The sequence below is a fragment of the Sinocyclocheilus anshuiensis genome, unplaced genomic scaffold (genome assembly GCF_001515605.1).
Source record: "Sinocyclocheilus anshuiensis isolate Anshui unplaced genomic scaffold, SAMN03320099.WGS_v1.1 scaffold1032, whole genome shotgun sequence".
In the NCBI taxonomy this organism is placed as follows: domain Eukaryota; kingdom Metazoa; phylum Chordata; class Actinopteri; order Cypriniformes; family Cyprinidae; genus Sinocyclocheilus; species Sinocyclocheilus anshuiensis.
Window position 1 is genome coordinate 288,479 of NW_015549638.1, and position 11,119 is coordinate 299,597.

The 11,119-nt window shown below is 39.6% G+C and overlaps 1 protein-coding gene across 1 annotated transcript in view; it reads left to right on the forward strand.

The window, feature by feature from the left end:
* LOC107659826 (transcription factor SOX-5-like) overlaps positions 1 to 11,119 on the forward strand; it is a 220,673-nt gene that overhangs the window by 167,836 nt on the left and 41,718 nt on the right. The window contains 3 exon segments of the mRNA XM_016448883.1: positions 7,404 to 7,490; positions 10,817 to 10,830; positions 10,832 to 10,900. Coding sequence (XP_016304369.1) covers positions 7,404 to 7,490; positions 10,817 to 10,830; positions 10,832 to 10,900 — 170 coding nt within the window.

Genomic DNA, 11,119 nt, shown 5'->3' on the forward strand with positions numbered 1-11,119 from the left:
TAAGTGAGGACTAGAGCTGAAGAACACATTTTGCAGCACTCGTGGGACTTCGTTTGTATCACACTGCGGAACATACTGTAAATGGAGTTCACATTCAGGCATTTCACAAACATTCTATCAAATTCAATAAAACATTCAATGAAAAATTTCTGTAAATTGTTCATAAAACTATTTTTATGCTCATTCAGTACATCAGTTTATGTACTGTACAAATGGTTTTGCAAACAATTTACAATTTACAACAATTTAATAAGGTCTGAAGTTTTGACTGTGACCAATTCAAACAAGGACTAACTATATCTTCTCTGCAAACTCTGTTTACCCATGATGTCAAAATGTCTTTTTTTACTGTCCAAAAAAAAAAAAAAACAGTACAGGTGGAGAACAAACAGGGTGTTTTTCCAGCCAAGGTGTTTTTCTTTTTATATTTTGTATTAGAACATTGTCCCTGTTGCCCTGGTGACTGCTTTGAATGTAAAGGGTGTTTAACATCCTGACCTTTAGCTTCAGCTTTGCTCTTTCCGCTGACTCCACACGCTTTACACGTTACGACTTTGCACAAAATCTCACCTTATCTCACTCCATCGCGCTCTGTCCCTCCATGTTTCTCTTTTTTTCTTTCTGCTTGTGTCACCTCTCTGAGACAGGAATGTTTTTTGAGCGAAAAGAAGAAAGAAGACATTCTCTGTGTGTGTGTGAATGCTTGTACAGAGTGTTGCTAAGCGTTGCCTTTTCCTCCATCAGCACACATAATTGGGACTTTTAGCTTGAATAGCGGCTTTTGATGAGAGATTTGGTCCGATGTTTTTTTTTTTTTCTTTCTCAGTGCATTTCTAAACTCACAGTCTCGCAGTGTCTGCCGCGCCGGGAGAAAACACGAGCGACCGCCGATGTTTGAACGTCCTTTAGAAAGAATTTTCAACACGGTCTCTGGGCAAATAACAGCCGTAAATAAACTGATCATCAAGGGTGATTATAATCATCTTTTCATTTGACAGGGGAATTCAGGATCAGAGTTTGCAGAGCATGTTTGTTTCTGAATCGAACTTCTGCCATTCGCTTTTTAAAATCTCATTAACTTTTTTTTAAGCATGACACCCTAAATGACTGCTGATCTGCATTGCATTAATTGATTACAGTGTTTTAGCCACAAAGGCAGTAATTAATTACTAGTTTCGTGACTGAAACCCATCTGTGGGTGTTTGTATTGACTCCTCAGAAAGATCTAAGCGCAGCTGGACTCCCGTGTGTGCGTCTCTCGTGTTGGACATATATACGGCGCTGAACTCAAAGTCTGTGACGATCCTTTCTGTCCAACCTTAGATAAACTAGCTGGGTGCTTGTATAATTGGTTATTCAATTCTGACCTCTGTGGCGACTGGGAGCTGCTGCAGCGTGTTGCTTTCTGCCAAGAGCAGTCAATGTGGAGCCTGTTCTGGTGCTGCGTGCTGGGCCAGGCCCGAGCCAGGGCCTTTCCTGTGAGCCCTCCCCACCCGCGTGAAGCTGGCGCTTGGGACACTGGCCCTTTTGTTGTCCACCGTGGGCCTGGCTCTCCTTGTCTCATTCCCCCTCCATCTCCCCACTTTTCTCCACTCCTCCAAAACCAACCTCCCGCCCCCTTTCTTTTCCGAACAAAACATCTCATTGGCTTTGCAAATATGAGATAATTGGAAAAATGGAGTTGGCCGGGCTGAGTCAGAGCGTTTTGGGCAAAAAATAGCATCGCAACGGCGAGGCATAGAGAAACAGTGAGTGAGTGATGAAATTGTTTGTGAAGTACGGAGCCCGGGCCGCCCTAAGCTGGACCGTGGTGTGTGAAGAATGAAAGTGTGCTCAGTGGTGGCACATCTTGAGCGGTTCTTCCACACTTTTGGGCCAGGTGGCCGGTCATCCTGGCTACGGCTCTGCCCAGCTGCTGGAGTCCTCTGGAGCCAATGAACTTTAATAATGCCCCATCATTCACCTATTATTGTCAGATTAACTTCTCCTCTCCCATGCTGGCATGGCTGGTGAGTTTGTGATCTCATATTCAGTTTACAGATGAGTGTGTGCGACTGACGCGCTTGTTTGTCAGATCTGTCTGCCGAACATCCTGTTCTAGACACAACCAGAGACATATAACTAGGGATGGATCAGGATGGTTGACTGGTCCAGGGGTTTCCAAAACTGGGTCCAGGGACAATAAAAACCATTGTTTTATTTAAACTTTTTTTTTTTTTTTTAAATATGAATTACCCCTTTCTTATTAAAATTACAAATATTTTATTAATGGTGGTATTCATATTTTGTTTGAATTTTTTCTAACCGCTGTCACCTATATCTTGCTCACTATTTTTTTTTAAAGCTGCTTAGGAACAATATTTCAGATTTCAGGCAAATTTTAGATTTAAGATTTAGGTTAGATTCAATTAGATTTAAGTCTAATTGAAATACATCTTGGCACTCCTACTCCCATACACACCCTTGCTGTGTGTTTTTCCAAGAGTCACACTGTTCTGTCCCCGTTGTACCCCTCAGGCAGTACTGGTCCCACCAAAAATGTGCTCCCCACCTCGTAAGGGCGCATACGCAGGATTCCACCCAGCTGCCACAAACAAGACCCCTTTACACTAATGCATACAAGCTGTGCTGCCGTATTGGGAATATACTAATGGAAGCAGTCCCAAAGTTTCTGCCCTCTCTCACTTCTTTCTTTCTCTCTCTCTGTAATGCACATCATTTTAATGCTGATAACCTATTCGCATAGCAAATATTGGATTTAAACCTTCAGTTAATATGTTTATCTTTTATCTTTATAGAACATTTTATAGCTAGAAGTTTGCTCATTCAGTTTTCAGATGGGTTTCATTTAAGTATGTAATATATTCTGAGCATAATGTGACACTTCTGAAACTTTAAAGGAGACATTTGTGAGATTAGGGCTGGGCGATATAGCAAAAAAAAAATGATCACGATATCAGTCGATATCGATAATTACCACGATAAATGACAAATCTTTATTTCTTTCACGTTTAAAGCCAAATTATTGCTCCAAAGTGAAAGTTGTAGAAACCAGACCATTAATTTTCCTTAACAAAATAAATATCTAAATAGAAAATTTTAGTTTCATGTTCTAATGAGTGATATTGTTTCAAATCAAGAAACAAGTTTGGGTTGCCTGATAATATTAATAATAATAATATCACTTTTTGTCTCTTAGAAATGCACATTTGATAGTAGCTTGAGTTAGGATGCAGAGGTAAATTTTTGTTCATTATCAAAATCAGTAACATCTGTGAAAAATTGTAGCAACCTCAGTTTTATATGGTTACATTTATTCTGACCAAGTTTTTATTTTTTTATTTATTTTTTTTTTAATTAAGCATTGGTCTCCAATAGTAGCATACATTTAAATCGTGATAAACGCAGTTAAAACCACACATATAGCACCTCAATACCATGGTAAAAATATAACTATGGTTTTTAGGTAGCCTATTTGTATGAAAAACAGTAGTTTAAAAACATTCAGTATAAATGCACACATGCTATAGCTTAATCACAAATACATACTACAATTATATACCATTATTCTTTTAATAAAATTCAGTGTGAATATATAGTCCATCCCTCCTCCACTATACACAATCTTGGTATAATGTTTGATTCTAGTCTACGTTTTGAATCCCACATCAATCAGCTTGTCAAATCCAGTTTTTTTCACCTTCATAATATTGTCCGCCTACGACCATCTTTAAAATTCAAAGATGCTGAAACTGTTGTTCATGCGTTTATTACGTCGCGTCTGGATTACTGTAACTCCTTGTTTTATGGCCTACCCAACAAAGTCCTTAATCGCTTGCAGCTTATCCAAAATTCAGCTGCTTGTGTTCTTACACTTACCAAAAAATATGCCCACATCACTCCGGTTTTACAGCAATCACATTGGCTCCCTGTCACCTATCGTATTCAGTTTAAGATTCTTGTTTTAGTTTTTAAGGCCCGTCATGGGTTAGCACCTTCTTACCTTTCTGAATTAATTCTCCCCTATGTCCCTGCCCATACTTTGAGATCGAGCTCTGAAAATTAGCTTGCAGTACCCAAATTCTGGCTATCTAGTGTGGGTGGTAGGGCTTTCTGCATTTCCGCTGCCAAGTTCTGGAATAAACTACCACAAGATCTCCGTGTTATCTCTTCACTCAAGACCTTTAAAACTGCTCTCAAAACTCACCTATTCACAATGTTTCTTAATTAATTGCTTGCCTTAATTTTTTGTTCTATGCTTTTGTAACTTATCTTGTATATTGCATATTATTTCACCTCTGTCTGCTGTTTGGCTGTTTATATGTTGTATACTATGTTATTTACCTTATGTAAAGTGTCCTTGGGTGTTTGAAAAGCGCTATATAAATAAAACGTATTATTATTATTATTATATCCCAAATTTCTGCCACAATACCATGGTGCAGTGAGTGTTACTACAGTAAATCCATGGTAAATTATGTCGATTTGTAGATTGAAAAGCCTTCTGACTGTCTCGTTGCACAGTGTTTCTCCTGCTTGGCTTTAAACTAGTTTAACTCACCGAGTCATTTGTGTTCATCGCTGAATTCAAGCACTTCACACTGGATCTCACAGCGCTGCTTAATGCTTGCGTGACCGAGTAAACGCATCTGCTCTAGTGAGCTCGCGCTGCGCGGCATCCGAGCGGATAAACGGTCCGTGTGGCGCGATTCAAATGAGTCGCACTGTTTCGTTCCGCTTTTGGCGCATAAACATTATATCGATCATTTATCGAACTCTTCATATCGTTATTGAATTAACGCCCAGCCCTATGTGAGATTAATGGAGTATTTTTTACAATTTTGAGAGAAATTCTCAGTTCATTCAAAGGCTCAATCCATTCCATTTCATTGCTAGCTATAAGAAACAACTGAGATATTAAAAGAGATCTCATTTGTGATTTTCAGTACACTACATTTAAATACAAGTCTTTATTATCAGTATACTTACATGATATAAAGTAGCAGGTTAGAGTCTATTCTAGCATTGTATAATTCCAGCATATGTTGAAGCGTCATATTTCATATTGAAAAAACTAAAAGCAACATCACAGGCTGAAGTGAGAGGTGCTTCTATCAAAGGGCACCGCAACAGTCCTTTTCTTCCCAAACCATAAGAGAGTATGAAGAACGAGATCAAGACAGGGGAGCTGCCATGAAAGACAGATACATCAGTATATCTGCTTCCTTCTCCGTCCATTTTGCAGTAAACGATTGCGCAGATCCCCGCTGCGGGCTGTCACTTAAAAGAGGGCTTTCTATTTTTATTAATAGTTAAAGTGAAGGAGCTGTCAGCAGGGACAATAGCGGCCATGTTAATAAATAAAAATAATAACTATTACAGTGCTGTGGTGAGAGAGAGGGGGAAAGTGACATACTGAGACAGAAAGAGAGAGAGAGCAGGCAGGGGGGATAGATGGAGTGGCCATTTGTTGAAACCTTTCACTTGTCAAAGCTCTCGGGCTTAAAAGCCTCTGTCATTGTTACGCACAGATGCCAGAATAGAGGAAAGAGAGAGAAAAGGCCGAGGGCTAATAACACCTGTTGGGGTGACAGTGAGACAGCTGTCAGTAGAAACAGCAGCAGTGAAGGTGATTGGCTGAATGGTGAGGGAGTGTGTCCATAAACCAAAGGCTGTGTCTTTTACAGGCCTGAAACTGTCAAACTTTGAAGTCCAAAGGGGAGACCAGGAACACAGAGGATATTCAGAAATACTCAAGAGACAAGAATGCGATAAACTTTAAATTGCAGACATGCCACTGAGAAAGTTTGACCACTAATCAGACATTAAATATTTGGCAAGTCTTCTTCTATTTAGCAAGTCTTTGAGTGTAAGTGTGTGCCGCCCACCTGGGGCCTGTACAAGTCTATCAGTCGCAAAGATACAGGTTAGTGCTCAGTGTTTTAACTCCAGCTGAATTGGTAATGGTGCCACCTGGTGTTTTTACTTTGGTGGAGAAGTGTTTAAGTGTGTGTGTGTTTGCTTTTGAAGTTGTGCATATTCATATTCTGAAGGCTTTAGTGATTAAGATTTAAATGAGATGTTTTTAAAGACACGATTTATCACATAAAATCATATGGTATCAAACCTTTGACCTTCAAATTGCAAGCATCATGCTTTACTATTTGAGGTACAGGATAAATAAAAAAAAGAATGAAGACAGGAAATGGAAAAGTAAAAGGAAATCATAACTGAATGTAGAGTTTATGCATATGTGTATTTAAAGTTTTTGCTTATGCTTTTGAAAATGTGAATTTTCATATTCGGAAGCGTTTGGTGATTAAGATTTAAATGAGCCTGAATACATACGTTAAATGAGAGAAAGATGTATTCAGCATACAGTTTGTCATATAAAGATATATAGAACTGAACCCATGACATTGCTGTTGCAAGCGTCATGCTTTGCTTTTTAAGCTACAGGATGAAGAATAACAAAAATAAATAAATAAAAATTTGTAAAATAAAATTGTAATTGAATGTAAAGTTAGTTTGTATGTATTTTTGCATTTTTTTCGATGTCAATTTTAATATTCCAAAGGGTTTAATGATTTTTAAAGATGTTTTTCAAACATGATTTATCACCTAAAATAATATGGAATTGAACCCATGACCTTGCCATTGCAAGTGTAATGCTTTACTATTTGAGCAACAGGATGTAGAATGACAAAAAGTATAAAAATTAAACAAAGGAAAAGGAAATCACAACTGAATTTAAAGTTGTGTGTGTGTCATTTCTCAACCTGCTAAAATACTGACCACTGTCATTTACCACAAATACAAACCTTGTGTTTCTCTTTCACTCTTTGTGTCTCCCTCTTTCTCTCATTTTGTTTCATATCGCAGTTAATTGTTGTGATGGTGATGCTGGTACGTGTGTGTGTGTTAGAGAGGAATACAGAGGGGGGTGTTGAGAGTTGTTTTAATTTTCCTCTCTCTCTCTCTTGTTTGAGACGTCCGTCCTTGGCAGGTTAGTAATTAGCGTGTGGGGTGGAGGGGTTAGCGGGTCCACGGGGTGTATTAGAAAAACAAAACGCACAGCCTCGATAATGTGTCCATTGTACCCGGTGCATTAAGAGCCTCTTTGTGTTAGCTGGAGCATAGGGCTAATGATTGGCTAACAGCAGGTGAGGAAGCTGATCAACTCTCTCTCTCTCTCTCTCTCTCTGTCTCTCTCTCTCTCTCTCTCTCTCTCTCTCTCTCTCTCTCTCTCTGTCTTTCTCTCTCCATCCTCTCTTCCTCCTGCCCTACTGTTGGTGCCATTAGAGAGACGGGCCTTTATTACAGCAAATGGACTTTAAATGAGCTATATTGTGATGTTGCCTGCCTGTGGTAATTCTCTCTCTCTCTCTCTGTCTCCCCTCCAGAGGCCCCCAGTATTGAGAGGCTGTTGTCTAAGGACTGGAAGGACAAGATATTGGCCATGGGTTCTGGCAACTTTGGAGAGATCAAAGGTAAAACGAAAGACTTTGTGTCTTCATGTGACCTCAGAATGTATGCATGTTGTGTTTAATGGTTGATATATCTGTTGTCTCTTTTTTAGTGGTACAAAACCAAAGTATTCACTGTTTCCATTGGCAGTTGAGTCACAAGAGCTGGTTTTGCAGTTCTAGATTCCAATAATCACAGCTATAATTGTACGCATCAAATGTCACCTTAGACATCTTGAAGCGCTCCGAGAGCTCAGGTATGCTAATCCACCTAGCGCTAGCCTCTTTGCCAGCCCCGGTTAATGATCTGCCGGGATGACTTGCTAAGCAACAGCCTCGGTCATGTTAGCACGGTTAATGATACATCCTGTTAGGTCACTCAGCCATAGCGAGAACACACTCCACTATCACTTTAACAAGCCTCCATACACCTTCCTCACGCTAGCGGCGTGTTCGCAAGGCTAACTCGGGAGTAAATGTATTTCATTAAGCGGCTCAGAAATATTTAATCAAACGAAGCTTGTTCTCGCTCCTGGAGCAGAAAAGGGAGCGCCATTGATCAAGCCGTCGGTGCGGTAACCCTACTGTGTTGACATTTCAGTAAGAGAGCATCCCCGCCACGACCACCGTTGACTAGCTGTTGGAAAGGGCCCTCGCCACTGTCCCCTCTCTGTGTGTGAATACCCTTTAAGATCAGAAATGGACACAGATATATACAAACTAGTAGGTCGTTTTAAATTAGGTGCTGAAAGCAGGCTTTTTTTTATATTACACATAAAATGTACTGATAGCAAACAAGAAGTCAGAGGGATGATTGACATATTTTTAACCAATTAGAAACATTGAATAATTTTGTATGTTAACGTTTAGCTTTGCTGAGATGTCTTTGGGAATGGGTTTTTGGCGAGAGGGTGTTTTGTCGAAATGGTGGAAGTTTGCAAAACTGCTTAAATTGCTCCTAGCAAATTCATTACAAGCTATTTTGCCACTAGCAGGTATTTTCCCTGAAATTAAACCAAGGTTGATAGTTAATCTCTATATTTAAAAGGGGCTTTTCACAGTGATACCATAGAAGAACCATTTTGGGTTCCCCAAAAAAACATTCAGTAGACAGTTCTTAAAAGAACCATGATTTTTTCTTAATGTGAAGAACATTTTAATTTTGTTTTTCCACTATAAAGAAACTTTTGTCCAGTAGAAATGTTCCATGATACACCATAGATGCCAATACAGAACCTTTATGGGTACTGCATGGTGACATGGTGATACAGAAATATATCATGTATTTTTGCACAACTGAAGTACAGTATTGACCAGAGTTCAGAACCAGATCTATGCATTTAATAGAACATATGCATTGTACTTTATGAAGTCGACTAAATATATTGTACAGTAAAGAACAGCCTGTGTTAACCACATAGGAGATGATTACAGAGCAAAAGAGACAGAATGAGAGAAGAAAAGATGGAAAGAAAAGTGGTAATGGACAATAAGAGCCTCAGGCTAAGCTCTTTCTCTCCTTCTCTCCCTCATGTAACACAGCACTGTGCTGCTTTAGGGATTTATCTTTTAAGCCCAGTCATTAATTAGCAGTGAGAGCTGCTTGACAGGTATTACATTGTTACAAATTGGTTAATTACTGTGGTTTGTGACATGAGGCAAGGCAGTAAAGGCAGCCTTAGGATGTTTAGAGAGAGAGGAAACCACTTATTGATCCAAAGCTGAACTTTCAGTAGGCGAGGTAAAAAGCCTTCGGTTGTGATTGATGAGGCTGGCGTGTTTTCTTATGTGTGTGTATGAACACCTTCTGTCAACTCTAGACTTAGGGCATCTAGAGTATATTGTGTCAGAGGTCTATTCACATTTTAATGAGCGAATCTAACTGACTGCGCTAGGGACGTGCAAAGCTACAAATGCTTCTAGAATAAACTAGTTGGTAGGTAGTCTGAATGACTAGTTGGTAAACCCTATGTAATAATGGTGGTTTAGGGGTATGTCCACCAGCAATGATCAGATGCATTCACTGGAGATTTTTATTTTTTTTTGTCAAAAACAGCTGGACAGAGTGCAGGGGTCTCAAGACACATTTTTAAACAATTTGACATTTTTCTATATAATGTGTTCTAACCAGGCATGACAACAATAAGGTTTATTTCTGCTGGCCCAGATGGGAAACAAGAAATTATTTTATTTTACTTTTAGCAACATATTTCAGATGTGTAAAAAATGTTTTTAATATTACGGTTTATTTACAAAGATACATACATATATTTATTAGGTTTTTATTTGCAATAATAGCTGGAAGTTATACTTTATCTCCATTAAAGCTGTGAATTCATCTACACATTTTTGTTGGAAAACAGTCTCAAACAATGCATTATTAGTTGCATAATTGATATTAAATATAAATTAAGTTTATAATATTTAAATAAATATTTAACATTTGAATATTTAAAGTACTTCAATTTAAATATAAAAAAAAAGTAAAGAAAAATATCTAACCATTCTAACCCATCCCCTGTATGAGCAATAGGGTCTTGGAAAGAAAGTGGGAAAGAAAGATCGCTTTGATCCCTCTTTTCTCTGGAAGACTCGTCACTTTTCACACACGGCCCTCCCTTGTCCCGGGCCGGCTGAGATACACACCCTCTTGTGAAAGCTCAGTCTGGGAGCTGTTAAGGGGAGCTGCAGGTTTATTTTTTCAACTGGCCGCCTGTGACAGTTGCCTTTATTGTGCATTGTTGAGTCTGTGTGTGTGTGTTTGTGAAGGGGTTACAAATGGAGCCTACTCTCACCTTCCTGCCAGGGCAAAGGTTCAGGTCAGCTGCTATGACTCCCTTCTTTCTCTAGCTTTCTTCATCATCTGTTTTTCGCTGGTGAGGAATGTGGCCCCTCAGAAGGTAGAGACCGAGAACAATGGGGGATTGTGGGGCTGGGCAGACGTGTGTCTGTGTGTGCGTGTTTTAACACAGATATATGACCTCAGACGCACAATTGCACACACATGAACTCGTTAACAGACATGTGCTCATTTGGACATTTGAACGCTTTAGGGGTTTAGCACACACAGAAGCACACACATTGTTTGATTGGTGGTAGTCTGGCGTAATATTGTGCAACGACATCCTGTCGAGTGATTTAGTCTTCCCCTCCTGCCGTCTGCTCTGGGGTTGCTCGTATGTCAGAGCGTTCTCAGCTTTAGCCCAGGTCGGAGGTCAGCTCATGCTAAATGTGTAGCGACGGCAAGGTAAACACCAGGGCGATAGCACATCTCAGGAGGAGCACATCTGGGTACAAGGCTTCCTCGACTGGTTCTTTGACCCTTGGCCTATGCCCTTTAACCCCTGCAGGCACCCCGGACAGCGAAACTGGCCGCTTCGCAGATCGAAAAACAGCGCCAGCAAATGGAGTTAGCGAAACAGCAACAGGACCAGGTCAGCACTTATTCATCGTGTTTTGCCATGCATGTGCCATGTGTTTCTCTTTCTTTAGTTATGCACATTTCATCAGTTATTTCACATCTGATCCTAACTAGTGGCTTTTCCAATGGCTGAAGCAATAACAATATCTGGAGGGCAGGATAGGCTAATGTAATGTTGAGATATATATCTCTCGCTCTCTCTATATATATATATATATATATATATATATAT